Source organism: Alosa sapidissima, chromosome 18 (assembly GCF_018492685.1).
Source record: "Alosa sapidissima isolate fAloSap1 chromosome 18, fAloSap1.pri, whole genome shotgun sequence".
Classification (NCBI taxonomy): domain Eukaryota; kingdom Metazoa; phylum Chordata; class Actinopteri; order Clupeiformes; family Clupeidae; genus Alosa; species Alosa sapidissima.
Genome location: NC_055974.1, coordinates 17,023,167 through 17,042,629, shown reverse-complemented (window position 1 = coordinate 17,042,629; position 19,463 = coordinate 17,023,167). Strand labels below are relative to the sequence as shown.

The 19,463-nt window shown below is 41.6% G+C and overlaps 2 protein-coding genes across 6 annotated transcripts in view; both read right to left on the bottom strand.

Moving 5' to 3' along the window:
* The window catches only part of LOC121689382 (titin-like), a 309,974-nt gene that overhangs the window by 41,003 nt on the left and 249,508 nt on the right, over positions 1-19,463 (bottom strand). The gene's annotated exons all lie outside the window — the stretch shown is intronic.
* LOC121689395 (basement membrane-specific heparan sulfate proteoglycan core protein-like) lies at positions 89-13,074 on the bottom strand. Of its 5 annotated transcripts, none has more exons than XM_042069165.1 (18): positions 12,987-13,074; positions 12,566-12,601; positions 11,882-12,172; positions 10,531-10,815; positions 9,987-10,271; positions 9,071-9,358; positions 8,438-8,725; positions 7,749-8,036; positions 7,126-7,410; positions 6,726-7,004; positions 6,132-6,413; positions 5,605-5,883; positions 4,974-5,225; positions 4,514-4,612; positions 4,285-4,309; positions 4,090-4,190; positions 960-1,036; positions 89-574 (listed from the first exon to the last, which is right to left on the bottom strand). In XM_042069165.1, the coding sequence occupies exons 1-18, from the start codon at positions 13,015-13,017 to the stop codon at positions 506-508; spliced, it is 3,540 nt and encodes a 1,179-aa protein (XP_041925099.1). In that variant the 5' UTR covers positions 13,018-13,074; the 3' UTR covers positions 89-505. The 5 variants fall into 5 exon arrangements, with proteins under 5 accessions (XP_041925099.1, XP_041925100.1, XP_041925101.1 ...); XM_042069166.1 differs by having other exon boundaries at positions 960-1,033; XM_042069167.1 differs by lacking the exon at positions 12,566-12,601 and having other exon boundaries at positions 12,987-13,040.

Here is a 19,463-nt window from a genome sequence, read left to right as displayed (position 1 = left end):
TATACCTTGCGCAGAATACATCTCCTTTACAAAAACAGCATTGGCAAGCTGGTAGATTTTAAAATATTTATTAAATTAGCAGATGAAATGTGGCAATATCTATGACTACATGGACAAGGGTAATGGAACAGGAAGTCCTGGTGAATAAATAGCATTCTTTTTCCATTATTAAATGTCATTTAACAGTAACAGAAAATGTTTTGTTCACTGATAATGTACTGTGATGTTAAATCATTAACTCTTCATTTCTTTGTGATTCCTGCTATTATGATTGTCTTGTAGTAGCACTGTATAAAAAGGGCCTGTTATTTCCATGGCCCAAACAAACAATGCTGAAAAGACACAGAATAAAGCAGATCTTCTTTAGCCATTCTGAATTTCATCCTTAGAACAGTTGTGCCTTTATCCTCTATGATTGAGTGTTGTCTGTACACTGTCTATGCACTGTTTTCACTTGGAGCTAAGGTCCTGAAGCGGACTGTCCATGTGCTTCCCAGCTCCTGTATCATATCAGAATGGACACTTCCTGGCTGTGGGTCTTTGGTAGCCGGCCACCGGCAGGCTCAGCTTTTACCTGTGAAGAGGTCAGTCAGTTCAAGAGTTAATTCTTACGAGTGTGGTTAAAATTTCACAATTAACTAATATGCATGCATACAGTACATACAGAAACACACACACACACACACACACCTATATACATACAGACACACTGTACACGCACACACACACACACAGCCTTAATGCCTTTGGAACATTGGATGAATGGTTGCTGATAATGGACAATGTAGATATTGCATTAACAGTCGAGAACCCGTTTGCAATTATGCAAGCACATAAAGTAATCTGAAAACTGCTGCCCTGATTCCATTCATTAAATCAGTAAAATGGAAAATATCCAAGGGGGGTGAATATTTTTTATAGGCACTGTACATACATTTGGAATCGGATGTCTTGCATACCTTATACCACTTTCTGCGCATCTCCTTCAACTCGATCTCAGTAAAGACCACATCACTAGGACCACTTGAGGCTCCTGCTGAGAAGTTTAGACAAATGCTTCTCGTTATCCCAAGTTTAACAAAAACATTCGAGGAAAAAGTGACGTTTTTCATGACACTTTCATTATATTGTATTTCAGTTGCAGGGTTGGGTAGTATCTGAATACAAGTAATCTGGATTACGTAATTAGATTGCAAAAAACAAGGGTAACATTTTACGGGTAAGGGTACTTTAAGGGTACACAAATTATCATGAATTCATGCATGAATTAATTCATGATTTATGCATAACTTAATTCCTTTATATCTTATGAATCATCAGGAAATAACGTGAGTTCATAGTCTCTCATTCATGACCTCATGCATGAACAACACATCAACTAAAGCATTAGGTATGACGGGTACATCATTATGATTTATGACTTCTTAAGCATGATCATCATGATTACATGAATTTAAGGTTAATTGCTCATGAGATCATGTCTGTGGCCCCTCAACTGTAGCGCCGAATAGTGATATTTGTTTAGAGAACTGCCAAGGTCCAAGGTTTTGGTAAATCAGAATTTGTGCCGTGATGACCACATTTTTGGCAGAAAAAGAAATAATCATGATCATGCTTAATAAATCATAATTCATAATAATGTGCCCACTGTACCTAATACTTTAGGTGATGTGCTGTTCATGTATAAGGACACGATGACAGACTATTTACTCATGTCAATTCCTGATGATTCATGTAATATTAAGAAATGAAGTACCGGTAATACAGAAATAATGAATTAATTCATGCATGAATTCATGATAATTCATGTACCCTTACCGTAAAGTGTTACCAAAATGAGTAATCAGACCAGATTACATAAAAAAGTGCAATCAGATTATAGTTACATTGTCGAAGATTACTTGATTACATTTTGTTTATGTGTTTCAATACATACAGGGATGGGCAAAAATACATCAGGATGTAGCCTATTTTGAAAACTAAATACCTTATTTTTAAATAGTAAATAAAAACACTGTAGCCATAATGTATCAAAATAAAATACTGTATTATATATATATTTTTGTATATTATTGAAAAAACTCAAAATACTTTTCTCAAGGGGGCATGGACTCACTGTGTTAATCAGCTTTTTAATCCCAAACATTTAGAATAACTTGAATAAGGCAACATATGGAATATCACACAACAGAAATTCCAAAATGGTTCAAAAGTTCTAAAAAGGCAAATTTATGAGCAGGGATGGATTACTGAATGGGCCTAATGGGCCCAGGCCCAGGGACCCAAGTCTTCAGGGATGTGTGAAGTCACTACTATGTTCTCCAGCCCTGATATCATAATAGGTCAAATAGCACAGGTCACTCTATGTGTGATAATCATGCTTTGTAATTGTCATCTTTTTTTACAGCAAGATGCCTTAAATGTGTTGATGGTTATATCCGTAAGTCTCAATCTCTCAGAAGTCATAATTTAAGGGGTTATTGCCTTTTAGCACACCCAACCCCGACCCAGCTAGAGAATAAAATGGGAATCATGTGAGTGATTCTGTACAGAAATAGAAGACCAGTTGATAGTCATAGTTTGTGTTTAAAAGGGGAAGTAAAGGATACATGTATGCTATAATGTAGTAGAACTGGGTGACCACCAACCAGACTCTGAAAAGGAGGACAAATTATTTATAAAGTAAGGGGAAAATGGGCAAAATGAATCCCACCAATGTCTGCTTATAGGCCTTTGGTGTAACTGTAGCTAGTTGGTACATATCTGTGCAGTGTGTATGTTGTGTAAACTTCCTTCCCAACCCCTTAGGACGAGTACTAGTAAGAGAGCCAGCAGCCTGGGCTTTTAGCTCGATTGTTAGCAAGCTCGACTCCCAAATTCAAGGTGTTGCTGTTTGTGGGGCAAATGCAGGGCTGAGCCGTGCAAATCAGCACAAGGCATTGGTGCCATGACCCAGATCTGGAGTGAGGTTTAGAAATAAACACGCAATTTGTGTTTAAAAGGGGAAGTGGGCTACATGTGTACCATAAAGTAGCAGAAATAGCGTTACCATAGCACACATCTTTGGGCCATTCGCTCAACCCAGCACAACCTTGCAGCAAGTGCAGTGCATATCGGTAAGCCCCTTATGTACGACCGCACAGAATGTGTTGTTTTTTTTTTTACCTTTTTTTATAAGCTTCATTTTTATAAGCTTCATTCAGCACTTGCGGAAGGAGGACACTTAGGTCCACACAGAGGGCTTATAATTGATGGTCTTTTGGGCCCCCACCGTCGACTTCAAGGCAGTGCTGCCTGGAAGGCACTAGGGTTAGGCAAGGGTTCGGGTTAGGTTTAGGATTACAGTTAGGGTTAGGTATGGCAGCGCTGCCTTGAAGTTGAGGGTGGCAGCGCTGCTTTGAAGTCCAGAAGACCATCAAGCCATATAATTCACCATTGTGGCTAACTTCCTGGCAGCCACACAGAGTCAAGGGCCTTTTCAATACACTTTTTGTCTCTATCAATTTGTCTGAAACAGACAAAAAGGGTCTTACCCGTGAGAATAACATTACATAATGCAAGAATGTAATAGAAGGCATCCTGGGCATGCATTGGCAATGTCAGACATGCTATTCTCATGCTATATCTTTTAGCATCAAAATGATCTTGATTAAGTAATCCATTTTTTGTAATCCAATGGATTATGTTATTACAAGAATTGGTGTGTAGTCTGTATTCAGTAATAGATTAATATTCAAAGTAATCTGACCCAACACTGTTTAGTCGCTATAGTCTGGGTAAGGGACGATCTACAAGTTGCACATTTCCTGTTTACAGTAATCGTGTATTTGTTTTAATTAGTCAATATACTCTCATGCCTGTTACATTAATCAAGTGTAACTGTTACTATTTGTTCCTTAATGCTATTACCTAATTTTAACGCTGTGGATACAGTTACTGTGGTGATATTGTATCAAACCATAGACTGTATATATAGTTCTATACAGTCTATGTATCAAACAAATATCCCCTTTTTTGATGATTGTATTAAGTAATGTAGTGGACATCAGTTGGGTTGTTATATAGTTCTTCATTTGGGAAAAAACGAACCAAACTGCCATGGAACTTTGCCAGACTTTTCCCCCTGACGGTCCACAGGCCTGTTCTGCTCCTCGCTCGACCCCCCGTGGGTGCTCTGCCATCCACGGCCACTAGATAGACACAGAGACCGTGAAGAATGGTATAGAGTGATGGCCTACTATGTTTTTGTAATGTCAAATAAAGAAAATGAACAGAATTACTTACAATAGTCTTCCATGAATGAACAAGCCTAAAGAAGCATTGATAAGTCATCACTGTGCAAAAATACAATTTCTATAAAGAGTTTCCAGCATACAAGAGATAATAACAGCATAACATCTACAGTGTGAGGTGTTGTATATATTATTTTGGCACAGACACTGTAAAACAAATGTTATCTGCATGATAATATGGATGTGAATAGACAGTGAAAAGGCGAAAAAGGCTGTACTACCTCTGTAGCGATACAGCAGTGCAAATACAACCACTACGGCAAGCCCAATGCACAGGCCCAGCACAAGCCAAAGTGCTAGATGCTTTTGTGGCCGAGTATCTGATGGGAGAGAGACATTGCAGGATCTATACTACTATATTTCAACATGTGTTTCTCTGTTATTATTAAGAGTTTTAGTCTACAACATAACACTGTGAGCTGAAAAAAAATTGGCACAGACAAAAACTAAGTATGCTAACTTGTCTTCTAGTGATAAAGTCGGCTATATCATGTTGTGAAAGCTTTTTCTATCATTTCCTGATCAAGAGTACTGAGCCATGAAAATCCAAATAAATTTGACAAAAAGGTAAAATTAAGTTGTTTATACAGCTGTTGTTTTAACAAAACAAAATAAACAAAAAAAAAAACCTTGCAGTGACAGTGTGAAGGGCCTTGTCCTACGAAGGGTTGCCTCGGTTACCTTTAGCTCTCACTGTGACCCAGCTCTCTGGGGAGTCTCCGCTGTCGGAATGCCTGCACCGATACCGTCCCTCGTGTGACTGGGTCACCTCCGGGATGGTCACCTCCCCGGTGATGGTGGGCAGAATGGGAGATCCGTCCTTGTAGATGTCGGCCTCCGTGTTGGTGGGCGTCTTACGGTACCTGCAGCGCAGGGTCAGGGGGTCACCCACCATCACAGGGTGGACAGGGCTCTCCAGGATCACGTCGGCATCTGCGCAATACAGTACACTGCATATACACAACGGAGTAAAAATGCAAGGAGTGAAGACGGCATCTGAAATAGACACACTAGGTTGCAGTTTCTTCTTTTTAATGGTAAAGGTAAAGGTGTTGGACTTTTCTGTATGTCTGTTCTCTTTGCTTTTCCACTCATTTGGAAACAGCAACCATTGTTTCAAATGATCACATTGTATGAAGAATATGTTGGTTTATAGTTGTAATGTTGAGGCACTTAATTCTGAACCATTTCGAAGCTGTTCCATAGGTCTGTACAATCTTGAGAAGGGTTTGGGGTTAAGGGGAATGCACACGTGGAAGGAGTTTGTTTGTTTGTTCCGTCCACTCCGTTACACAAGGTGTTGCAAACTTACCATGGAACGTGACGTTGACAGGGTTGCTGCGCAGCCCGGTTTCTGACTGACACCAGTACACGCCGCTCTCTGACTCGTGTGGGTGGACGATGGAGCAGGTCGATCCTACCACTGACCTCCACGCAGCCGGGCATTCCGTTAACTCCCCTCTGTCCGTGAACCACCTCAGCCTCCAGCCGACAGGGTAGTCCTGCATTTCACAGCTCAGGGACAGGGATTTATATATGAAGTGCTGGGTTCTGTTAGGCCTGATGACCAGAGAGGCAGGAGGTGACAGGCCTGTAGAGATTTGGAAGATAGTACTATGATTGATAGTGACAAAACTCTGCCATATGTCAGTATGTTGGTACTGTATTTGAACCAGTGTAATATGTTCAAAAATGTAGAGGTGAATTTGAAACTATAGAATTAAGAACTGAATAGTTATGTGCAATTAAAAGCAAGGGTACTGCAAATTTGAACCAGTGAAACTAAGACTTTGGACTCAATAATGTTGTATTTGTTAGTTGTATTTGTAACTGACTTACCAGTGACCCAGAGTGGCTGGAGCTTGCTGTATTTGGTGTAGTATGGCGGATCTCCTCTCTCTGCTCTGCACGTGTACAAGCCAGCGTGTTGGAGCAGCACTGGGCTGATGGTAAAGGAGCCACCGTTGCTGTACACGAGGGTCTGTCTGGCTGCGGAGTCGGCTCTGTACCAATGGAACCTCCAGCCTGCGGCCGGACTCTTCACCTCGCAGCTCAGGGTCACTGAGTCACCTTCACGCACCCAGGTCCGAGCAGGGACACTCAGTAGAGCCAGGGGTCTCTCTGTAGTGAGGGAATTGAATCTCAGTCCTTGCAATAAGATGTTTTTGTCTAAAGTGCAATATATATGAGAAACTTTGTGTATTGGAAAGAATTGATACAACACAATTGCCAAAACAGTTGGGAGACTGATATATTCAGCAGGACAACAGCAGAGGTATGAATTAATTTTTAAAATTAATCAACTACTTTGACTGACAGTAAAACGGGATAAGCAATGATCATTTTAGCAACCTTGTAATCCTTCGCCTAACGCTTTCTTCCCCCAAAAAATGTATCCAACACCCCACATGATCTCAGATCCCTCAGACTCACCGAACACTGAGACACTGTGGGGGTCACTCATCTCTGAGTACGTGAGCTCCCTCTTCCTCCTGCCGATGCAGGTGTATTCGTCGCCGCGGTGACCGTACACCAGGGTGACGCGGTATTCTTTCTCGCGGCTCACGGGGTTGTTTAGGTAGCCATTCTTGTACCAGACGTAGTCCCAGTCAGTGTCTGTGGTGCTGTGAATGTCACACTGGAGAGAGATGGTCTCACCGCTGAAGATCCGCGTCCAGTTAGACAACAGGGTGATGAAGGCCTTTGGCCTCTCTATATTTCGGACAGGATCAGAAAAAAATATATATATCATAGAAATTGCATTTGAATAAGTTCAATGGTCCCTCCCCCCAAAAAAGACAAATGTTTGTGATTTTGTTAGTTTTCCACATACCAGTAACTTGTATCCATGTAGCGTTGCTGTAATGTGTGTAATAGACCGGGCTGCCTCTTCCAGCGCAACAAAAATATGGCGCTTCATCAGAGACCTTCACAAAGTTGATGGTGTAGGAGTTCACATCGGATTGGAACATAGGTTCTGAGTTCTGTGAGTCTCGGTACCAGAAAAATGTCCACCCGGTGCCAGTGGACGGGTCCATCTCACAGGTCAGAGTCAAAGATGAACCGGTGTAGATGTGATCTGATTGGTTGGATGTCAGCCGTGGCTTTGGCTTGAATTCTACAAATGAATTACAAAGTAACTGTTTTGCATTCCGTCATGACGTGATCAAAGCTCAAAACTCTAAAGCCTGAGTACTTTATATTTACAATATTTACTTTATATTTATAGCCATAGTCAACATTGATTCAATGGTCAACTATTCATTCATGGTCAAACATTGTAACACATAACAACTTAAACTCATCTCCAAAAACATATATAGTATATTACATATATTGATTTGAGTTATTAATCTGAGCATGAAAGACCTTTTTGAACATATATTTTTCAACACAAGCTAACTCTGTGCACTCTAACTACAGGCATTCACATGAGCTCCACCACGCATGTCTCACCATGTACATTCAGTGTGACATTCTCACTGATCTGTGATACAGTGGGTCGCGTGTCCCTCTCCCCCTGACACCAGTACTGGTCCTGGTCAAGGTCAGCCACCCCTCGGATGGTCAAGGTGTTCCCAGCTCGGCCGTAGCGCTCGGATTGGGACACCGCATCTGAGGAGTTGCGTCTGTACCACCTGTACGTCCAGTCTCGGAGATACTGTATTGCACACGTAAACGTCACTATCTCTCCACTGAACACAGGGCTGGCGGGCTGGACAGTCAGGGTGGCAGTGGGCAAGGCTGTATAAGGAAGAGCAATGAGGAATAGAAATTGGTATATAATGATTACATAACTGCAGGTATATAATAATCCTTTTCATGCACTGATAGTTTCATGCATTGATAGACTCTTCTCTCATTCTCCTTTGCGCATGCATTATTTAATTATCATGTGGAATTTCAGTTGAGGTGGAATTAATTTCAGCCTCTTTAAATTTAATTGTATTAAATTTCATACAACTATATAATAGCAGAGATATCACATCACAATCTCAGCTATAGTGGATCTGTGTTGACGTTCCCTTTTCTTAAATTCCACTTTCATACTTCAACTTACATATTACCTAGAATAATTATGAAATTGCTACAATTGTGCAAATGAATCCATGACATAATACAGCCAATGTGCAGCACTGACCCACCTGTGACAGACAAGTAAACATAAGTACTCATGTGTGAGGAAGTGGGTCTGGTGTCCTTTTCCCCCTGGCACCAGTAATGGTCCTGATCTGATTCGACCACTCCCCAGATGGTAAGGGTGTTTGCCTCTCTGTGGTACCGGTCGGACTGAGACACTGGGTTCTGAGAGCTTCCTTTGTACCATTTATAGGACCAGTCACTGTGTGATTCTAGCACACATGTCAGGGTGACGGTCTCCCCAGTGAATACAGGATTCGGGGGCTCTGCAGTCAGGGAGCCTGTCGGCAAGTCTGAAATAAAAGCAGAAAGATTCTGAAAAATGTAACAAATATTTCATCATCACAATCAAGAAAGTCATGGTAAAGTACAGATACTTTATGTCCTCTTGGAGAATGTTGGGAAATGACACACAAAAAGATCCAGATCAAGTAGAGAAGTTGCATCATGTGCATGCTAAATGATCATTAAATTGCAGTAGTTTTGGAGTAGTTTTGGCCAATTCCCAAATCTCATTTAGGTACTCATTTCCCAGAGTCAAGGATATGTGACATGCTACAATGGCACAAACACACTGATGGAGTGAACATGTACTCAAATATTGCTGGGGGAAAAAACAAAACACAAAGTGAACTCACCAGACACGCTCAGGTAAACCGGGTCACTCATGAGCGAAGCCGTGGTGCTGTTCCACCTCTCCCCCTGACACCAGTACTCATCCTGGTCCTGTTCCGAAGCCCCGCTGATGGTGAGGGTGTTCCCGCCTTTACTCTCACGGTCCGAGGGCAGCGCCTCGGTCTGTGGACTTCCTTTAAACCAGGTATAGCTCCAGTCAGTGCGAGAGGCGGTCACACACTCCAGAGTGACCGTCTCTCCAATGTATATGGGGCTCTCTGGTTTCATAGAGATTGAAACTTTGGGCAGGCCTGAGAAAGAAAAAACATGTGAGACAAGACAGACAGATATCCTGCAGGTAGCCTACTTGACTTTTCAATAACAAGGTTCTAAAATATATACTCAAATGAAATGTCTATAATTCCTAACATATGTATGTATACACTTGGTTATGAAAGCAATATCGCTCAGTGGAGATTGACTACATGAAAGGGATAATTCAATATCTAAACATCTAAACCAAAAATAAATAGCCCTGTAAGCTTAGCTATAGAAACATGAGTAAGAATTATTTTCCAAATTGCAAAATAATACCAAACGCAGAGTTCAGATGCAAAGCCCTCTAAATCCGTCTGACCACTTTTCCTTTAAATGAGTAAACATCGATAAGGTGGTATTTAGTGGGTTTTGAAGCAAAGTTATTCGATTGAAGTATACTATGTGGAGAGCATTCACTCACCATCGTTGTCTCATTTTTGACAGAGGTGGCGTGTAGAGGCTTTTGCATCTGAACTCTTCAAACCAATAATGACATCAATAACAACAACTACCTAATTACATTTTGACTAGGCAACATAGCATAATAACTACAATCAGACAACCTAGCACATTGTTAAGCAGTGTAAGGATACACCCTCCTCTCCCCAACCCGCTGCTCACCTGACACGGTCAGCCTAATGGCCTCACTGGTCTCGGAGTGCTGGGCGTCGCTCTTGCGCGTGCCCCTGCAGGTGTAGTCGCCGCTGTCGGCCTCCGTGGCGGGGCTGATACCGTACTCCTGCTCGTCGCTGATCTGGCTGTAGCCCACGTAGCCCCTCTTGTACCAGCTGTACTTCCAGTCTCCCACGGCCTCCCCATCCTGAATGAGGCAGCGGAGCGAGACTGACTCACCACTGAAGATCTCCATGTCCTTAGGGGTCAGAATCGGCACCGCCTGCGGTCTCTCTGGTAAACATGATACAGGTAGGGCCTTTGACTTTGGAATTTCAACTAGGCTAAAACATTAACATTAGCAAACACTTATATTAATGTTACAGTGTAACAGTGTTGCAATAGGTAAGTATTATGTATTACATTAGACATAAGATAGGCTGCTGCTGTACATTCAAAATAATAATGGTGTCTGTCAGAGCATTAGGCCAAATCAGGACTAGAATTATGTTTTGATTCCATAAGTCGGGGTCAGGTAAAAAAAGATTCTCACCTGACACAGTCAGTGTCACTGATTCACTGGCGAGGGAGAACTTGTAGTCACTTTTCCTCAGGCCAGTGCAGGTGTACTTGCCACTGTGGGACTGGTCGGCGACCGTTATCCTGTAAATATTTGTCTCCCCAGCGGAATCAGGTTTTACCTTCTGTCCGTCCTTCCGCCACCGGTACCTCCATTCAGACGGCAGCTCACCTGGGATGTCACACCTGAAAGTGACCGTCTCTCCGCTGAAGATCTGGGGCCAGTCAGGCCTCTGGAGAATCACAGCCTTGGGTCTCTCTAATATGCATTCATGAGGCAGGTGTAAAAAACAAACATGATAATAGATTACATGTCTACGAGGCACCATTGAGAGCATCCTCTCCAGCTGTATCGCTGTGTGGGGCGGAAGCTGCACTGAATACAACAGGAAAGCCCTGCAGCGCATAGTGAACACAGCTGGAAGGATTATTGGTGCTTCACTCCCCTCCCTGAAGGACATTTACACCACCCACCTCACCCGCAAGGCGACCAAAATTGTGAGTGATGCAAGTCACCCCGCTCACAATCTGTTCGATCTACTGCCCTCTGGGAAGAGGTACAGAAGCCTGCGCTCCCGCACTACCAGACTCACCAACAGCTTCATACACCAAGCTGTAAGGATGCTGAACTCTCTCCCTCCTCTCCCCCCTCCACCCTCAGCTACATAACATCCTGGACATTGGACCCACAATGGCCGCGTGCACTACTCCACTTGCACACTTGCACACTTGTACACTTTACAACTTGTTGTTGTCCTGAAAACACAACACATCTGCTGCTCTTACATAACTTGCACCACTATGTCACTTTCTTTCTTACTTAGGTCAAACAGAACTACACAAGCCTTTTATTGGCCTGACTTTGCACTAGTATTTTATTGACTGTCTATGCACAATTTCAACCAAATTTTGCTGCTCTTATTTTTTTCATTATTATATGTGCCCTCTTATTTACTTACTTTTTTGTTTACTTGAATGTTATGTTTGTCTGTGGACTTAAATTGGTAAAATATGTCTTGTCTTCACCGTGGGATAGTGAGAAACGTAATTTCGATCTCTTTGTATGTCTGGAACATGTGAAGAAATTGACAATAAAGCTGACTTTGACTTTGACTTTGACTTTGACTTTGACATGTCAATTTTGTTTTAATTATTTAATTTATTTTATAATTCAATTAGATGATGATTGATAGATAGAAAAAGTTGTACTCAGTGTCTGCGTACACTATTTACAAAATACAATAACAATAATGTACAATCAAGTTATTGTACATTAAGTTGAAGGTAGTAGGTGAGTGATGCTACCTTTTTCAACACACACTTACCTGAGACAGTAAGTATTACAGCGTCACTGATCTCAGAGAAGACCGAGTCGACCTTCCTCATGCCCAGACAAGCGTACTCGCCGCCGTCAGACTCTTCCACTGGGCCCACGTTCTTATACTCGTTGCTCTCGCTCCAGACCTTGTAAGGGTTAAGCTCCTCCTCGTTTTTATACCAAATGTACTCCCAGTCGGCGGATGGCTCTCCCGGGAGGTGGCATCTGAGCGACACTGTGTCTCCTCTGAACAGTTTTGTCCAGTTGGGCTTGAGGATCACAACAGCCTTTTGTCTCACTGTGCAAATGAAGAGCAATGAGCTGTCACTCAAAAGCACACAGGGAAAATAAACCAGGAGGTGATACTGTGATCTAGACAAAATACTGTCAATATAAATTTGTTAAATCATGGCCAGTTCATGAAATCAGTGAAGTATAGAGATAGAGAATGTTTAGATATCTTTGCATTAAAAATGGCCTGTCAGTAAAAAAAGTAAAGACAATGTCTGATGTTAGTGTCACATTGTTAAATGTAATGTAATATATGTATGTAATAATGTAACTTGTTAATCACAAAGTACATGTAATGTTTAAATGATCTGAAGCCAGATGAACTGTTAGGATGGCTACTCTGGAATGAATCAGCAGTAGTGATCCACATAGATCTTTCATACAATCATCTTTCACTGACCTTCCATGACTCCATACTGTAACACAGAGCTGAACACTAAAGCACAAATGGTAGAAAAAAAATCACTGATAGATAGATACTTTATTGATCCCCAAGTGGAAATTTAAGCAAAGTCTGTTACAAAGTCTCTGTCTATTACAATGAAACAGCATTCTTGGGGACAATATAACCCAATGTCATGATGGATAATATAGGCTATTATTGGTTAAAGTCATCACGGCTAAAGTGTAATTATTAGAATTGTATTATTAGAAGGTTTACCTGAATCCATTGTAATGTATCAGGCAAACTCTCTCACAAATTCACAAGAGCCATGAGTGGTCTACGTCTTTAACTGTTTATCTCTGCATGTCAGCTAAAATTACAACAGTGACATGGATACAGTTACCTAATCATTGAGGAAATAGAGAAATATACTTACACATCAGCAGACAGAGAGCAGTGAGTGCCATGCTGTCCTGTAGCTGCCCTGCTTCCTAACTCTCTCTCTGACACCTTCTCTGAATGAGTGTGAGTGTGTGCGTGTTTGCATATGTGTGTGTGTGCAAGTTTGAGAGAGAGTGAGAGAGAAAGAGAGAGATGGTGTGTGCGTGTGTGTGTGTGACCAGAGGCTTAGCTCATCCCTTGCCATAGTGACACAACAGAAGCATTGTTAACCTCCACATCTGCAACGTCATTAATGTAATGAATTGAATGCTTTGTTTGGCCTCTGTATGAGAGAGCAGTATGTTAAGCTAAGCTATGTTGAGCTAGCAAACAGACAGGTCTAAATATTGTACTAATGTCAAGAAACAGTTTCTAAACACCCTTTGCAGGATGTGGCCAAAAGTCAAATGAGGTATGACCACTGATTTGTGATCTGAATGAGTCTAAATGAAGACTGAAGCTTGGGGCAGCTGTGGCCTACTGGTTAGGGTTTCGGGCTTGTAACTGAAGGGTTGCCGGTTCGATCCCCGACCGGTAGGAAAAATGTGGGTGGGGGAAGTGGTTGAGCACTGCTCTCCCATGCCCACATCCATGGCTGAAGTGCCCTTGAGCAAGGCACCTAACCCCTCACTGATCCCCGAGCGCCGCTATAGCAGGCAGCTCACTGCGTCGGGATTAGCGCTTCACCGCTTCACTGTGTGCTGAGTGTGTTTCACTAATTCACGTATTGGGATAAATGCAGAGACCAAATTTCCATCACGGGATCAAAAGAGTATTTATACAACTATACTATACTTTAATTTTCATATACACATGTGTTGTACCCAACTGTTACTATTTCCGTCCTTCGGATGAGACGTTAAACCGAGGTCCTGACTCACTGTGGTCATTAAAGATCCCATGGCACTTATTGACACTTATTTCCCGGTGTCCTGGCTAAATTTCCAACCTGGCTCATTCCATCTGGGCCCCTAATCATCCCACACTGTAATTGGCTCATTCACTCCCTCACTCTCCACCTCAAGCTGGTGTGTGGTGAGCGTTCTGGCGCATAATGGCTGCCGTGCATCACCCAGGTGGGTGCTACACATTGGTGGTGGTTAGTGAGGTCCCCCTTTTCATGTGAAGCGCTTTGAGTGTTGAGAAAAGCGCTATATAAATGTAACGTGTTGTTGTTGTAAACCTGTGTTTAAATCTAGAGACTCTTGATTTGAGCTGTTAACCTGAACCAAAACTGATGACTTAAAGATATCTTGAGGTGTAACCCCATAGAGGATGTGGTTTTGTCTTTTCTCCCCTGAGCAAACCCACATTACCCAATGAAGGAGTCTAAAGATTAAACCTCAGCCTTTCTCTTCCTGATTCTGTGCTGTGTTTTGGCCTGAAGTTTCTTATCTTCTATTCAACCAGTTTTGGGTTCATCTCTGAGGTGAACCAAAACCCAGCATCCTCAAAATGTTTTCAACTGTGATTGATTCAGCTTATTCATTTCATGATTTTGAAGGGGGAAAGTTTTATTGAATGCAAGTGAAAATTCAGCATACAAAAATACACTCTGATTTTATACAACATCTGCATATGAAGCCAGCCAAGTATTGAAAAAGTATCATATGTTACGATTAAAATATAATATAATAACATGATTATGACCCTAGATGACCATAGCATAGTAACCCGAGAGCAAACTGCAAATTACATCAATGTTTATGTATGCATCCCTCTCGATCGTGGAGTTAATCTCACACATCTAAGCATTGGTATTTTTTTTAACCTCTCTGGAAATTCTATTAAATTATGGCTAAAAAGACATAAAAACAAAACTAAAAGCCAATAGGCTCCAGTTTAAACAAATTCTCAGTCAAAGATGTCATGTACTACTCAGCTCAAGGAAGGATTCATTCTGGCAGGACATGCCCTACAGTATGCCTCATCAACACCAACCAGTCACTTCCTGTTAAATGATGTTTATGTGTGCGTGGCTCTTGATCATGACAGTCTCCCAAATCCAGGCTTTATCTATGTGGACTTGGAGTCTTTTGATGGGCATTTGTTTTATTCTCAGGCATCTGTGAACATGACAAATTGACAAAAGGTCAAGGCACATACTGTGTGTATCAGCAAGCATGCTGGGACTGCAATGTCTGAAAAATACTGCTCTGACTATTTCAAATGAACATTCAATCTATAGTACTCACATGCGCTTCCAGGTGTTTTGGCTTTCTTCCTAACTTGAGCATATGTTGCATCGTTGGATCCTCCATCTGGAATACAGTTAAAACAACAAATTATAGGGTGATCAAGACAGAGACTGCGTATCCCCTAAAGGGATATGTACATTTTGTTAAGTTTCTGGTGGTGAGCATGAACAATTATTTCTGCCCATGTCCTCTTAAGAGCTTACATTTCTTGTGATCATGAGGAAGTTTCTAGTGCGCACCAGCAACTTTTTGCTTCGCACATGTCCCTTTAGGGGCTCCATAGGAAACAATTCCTAAATTACACTACTAAATAGTTCTACATTATGATGGGATATTCCATATTTTACTTGCATGCATTGAATAAGGATATCATTGCAAACACATGGCTGGTTTAGAGGAGGCAAGAATACTCTTTGAAAAACAATTACTTTTGTCCACAAAACATGTTTGGTTGTATTGCTTGATGAACTTCTACAAACGTCATTTGTAGAATGTCATTTTGATCTAGAAAGCTTGAGGGACATTACCTGATGAGCACTCAGGCTTGACAGAAGAGTAAACATGTTCGTCTTCAGAATACATGGGTTTGGCTTAGAAAGCCAAAAATAGAAAGAGACAGCTGTTACCTAGTACCTATTTGCAGACATTGTGTATGCAGAATAGTATGTCAGAGCTTTATAGGGGATTCTTAGTCTAAACCGGTGAGCTAACTACCTAGATTACATGCAAAAATCTTGCATGAACATTTTTAACAGAAGTAGAGAATAGAGTAGAGTCTCTGAATCAAACAAAGAATGTTATAGTGCATAACCTGGGAAGCTAGTGGGGACAAAGCCATACTTCACATACACATTCTGTACATTACAATAATGAATTTGAGGAAGACACCAAAGGAAATCCCCAATACAAGCCTGTAGTACTGCAAACTGAGAAATGACTCACCTCTTCTTTCCAGTGGTTTCATCTTGATTTGTACATCAGCATATGTGACATCACTAGGGCCAGCTGAATCTACAGGTTAGAAAAGAAAATGTGCAAGACTTCTTACAATCACCTAGCATGGTTGTGATAATGGTGAAAATGTAAAAAAAAAATAATAACTTTGAAATGATTGATCTTCTGATATTAGTATGAAGGGGTAAAATGGTAATAGCATACCGGAACTTTACCTGGTTTCTTGGGTTTCTTTGGTGTCTTTGGTTTAACATTAACATGTGCATAAGTCACATCACTAGGCCCAGCTCCATCTTCATCTAAGGCAGAAGAAGACAACATAACCACAGAGATAACACAGAGAGATTTGTGCTTGGATCTGTGTTTGACATTGGGTTTGTTCATTCAATCAGTGAACATGATTTATCTTAGAAACATAAAGAGCAAAATGATGCAGTGATATGACTCATATCATAAGAGAAACATGTAGAGCAAAACTTTGTACCGCAGAGCAGTACAAAATATGACCGCCGCCCAGTCCAGCACATGTTTTCCACAAAAATAAGTCACGCTGAAAGGCCTATATGATTCTAACTGTCTCACTGAATTGCATTATGCACACTCAATTCTCACTGGTATCTGCTAGACAACAAGTACCAAAACATGATTAGTTCATAGATTTCACATCAGGGGCGGACCTGCCATTAGGCATGGTCAGGCAATTGCCTGGGGCCTCGGCCACCAGGGGGCCTCGTCATCCCCGTATCGTATTTCGTTTTTTTTTTTTAAATAAATGATCTCCGCATCCAAACAACATATTCTAATCCATAATAAAGATTGAAAAAATATTTTGATTGCTCATAAACTCATCATAAAATCAAATGACTGCAGGTCCACTTTCTGTCACCATAGCAGCAACTAGCTATGAACGAGGTCTTGGTAAGGTGTGGAGTTGAGCGATTGACAGCAGCCATGAAACGTTTCCAGAGTGGAAGTGATAAAAGAAAAAGAAAAAGCGAGGAGGAAGAATTTAGAAAGAAATTGCCTAAATTAACCAACTTCTTCCAGTCGAAGAATTCTTCCACGGAAGAAAGTAATTTGGATAGCTCTTGCACTACATAGCCTATTCTTCTACTGATGATGATGATTATGATGTTGATCTAAGTGAAACAGTCGTGAGGGACAAGATCACTGTCACTGCCGAAGTCCGCACTGGTGCTGTTGGTGCTGCTACGGACACCATTTCAGTAGCAGAAGCTTTGGGTGAATGAAACCAGTACGTGAGTAGCCCTAACACAATACTTAGCACTAGGCTACAGTTATCAGTGACGACCCTGCGTTATGGCCAGACACCGTAGCCTAAGAAATGCAGAGCGAGTTGAAATCGTTAAAAAAAAGGCCCTATGCAAATTAAGAACTTTGAATTCCCCAAAAATGCAGATAAACCACCCAGAAGATTCACGGTTGAACATTATTACATGACCATAAAAAATGGAGAAAAAATAAACAGAAAATGGCTAGTTTATTCGGTCAGTGCAGACGCTGTTTATTGTTTTGGATGTCGGCTTTTTGCAAGATCGAACACCTCAGTTCGCACGCACACACTCACTCTCACTCTCTCTCTCCCCCTCTCTTTTACACATAGCCTACACAAACAGACTCTCATACATAGCTACAAAGAGTATATTCACACACAGAGAACCCAAACCCCTAGCCTACTCTCTCTCATCTCTCTCTCTCTCTCTCTCTCTCTCTCTCTCTCTCTCACACACACACACACAGACCATTCATAAATGTAATACTGTCAAAGGTTTTTACTAATGTTTTTTGATTGTCATCTATGGCAATAAATATTTGTTGTATTTGAGTATGCCTCAGCGTCCCATTATAACAGAAAAAAGTGTGTTTTAGTTTTAGGGTTTTAGTGTGTGTGTGTGTGGGGGGGCTCGGAGGGGCCTCGGGATCTTTTGCCTTGGGCCTCAAAGTGTCCAGGTCCGCCCCTGCATGTAATATACATTTTATACAACCCCACCCCCATCTTGCCTGTTCATAATTCTGAGAAATTCTTGAATTGTGTGCATGTGTGCGTGTGTTTGCCTGTTTATGTGCCTGTGTGTGTGCATGTGCATGCATGCATATATATGTCTACTGTGTGAGTATGTGTCATACGTAGGATTACTGTGAATGTATATGTGTGCGTGTGTATCTGTTTATGCACATGTGTGCATATGGAATGGGTTTACATGACCCCTGGAGGCAAACATACGCAAAAAAATGGTCATCCTAGGCCCTACGGTTCTCAAGATATTCACAGAAAACTGTGTCTGCCCTACCCTCCTTTCGGGGGGTCCAGTCCAGCGGGGGGGCTACAGATCAAAACGAAAAGCGATGGTTCCATGCTATCCATTTGGGGTTACATGCCCACCAAGTTTCAGTGTCACGGGAATCCTTGTTGGTGTACGGTCACTAAATGTACACATAAATTATTTTATTGTAAGGCCCTCCATGAATGAAAGTCCACAAAACTTGGCATGCATTCGGAGGGTGTCATAATGATCCTACACTTTTCGTGCAGTTTTGACTATGTCAGCCAGAGATATTGTGATGAAAACACCTAATGTTTTGCTTTTTAATTTTAAAAAACTAGGTGGCGCTATACATGAAATAAGTGGTAATGGGATAGGTTGACATGCCCCCTTAAGACCAACATACAAAAAAAAGGTGGACCTCCTAGGCCCTATGGTTCTCAAGATATTCACAGAAAACTGTCTCCGGCCACCTACAGGCCAGTTGGTGTATAGTACATTACATTACATTACATTACATTTGGCTGACGCTTTTTAACCAAAGCGACTAACAACATGGTAAACAGTAAGTTTTAGAACAATTCTCACAATTTTAGGACAGTTTAAAAAAAAAAAAAAAAAAAAACACATTAGAGTACAGTAAGAATAAGTGCGTCGGTGAGTGCTGTATTTTAACAGTTACTTGTCAGTGTAAAACGGCTGGTGAGTGCTAGGATCAGTAAGACTTGTTGTAAGTGTTGCTATGGGAGTAGATGTTCTCTAAAGAGCTGGGTCTTCAGGAGTTTTTTGAACGTGGAAAAGGATGTCCCTGCCCTTGTAGGAACTGGCAGTGTGTTCCACCAACGAGGAACAACAGATGAGAAAAGTTTGGATTGGCTTGAGCGTACCGGTGGTAGAGCTAGACGTCGTTCGTCAGAGGAGCGCAGCGGTCTGGAGGTAGTGTAAGTCTGTATGAGGGCATTCAAGTAGGTGGGAGCAGAACCGGAGACTACTTTGTAGGCAAGCGTTAGAGACTTGAATTTGATGCGGGCCGCC

Excerpts from the sequence above, each read along its gene's own strand:
- LOC121689395 (XM_042069165.1), bottom strand. The coding sequence starts at position 13,017 with ATGGCACTCACTGCTCTCTGTCTGCTGATGT. Across the intron at positions 7,411-7,748 it reads TGTCACACTGAATGTACATG|AATTCAAGCCAAAGCCACGG; the intron begins GTGAGACATGCG and ends ATTCATTTGTAG. Across the intron at positions 5,884-6,131 it reads CCAGCCACTCTGGGTCACTG|GCCTGTCACCTCCTGCCTCT; the intron begins GTAAGTCAGTTA and ends AAATCTCTACAG.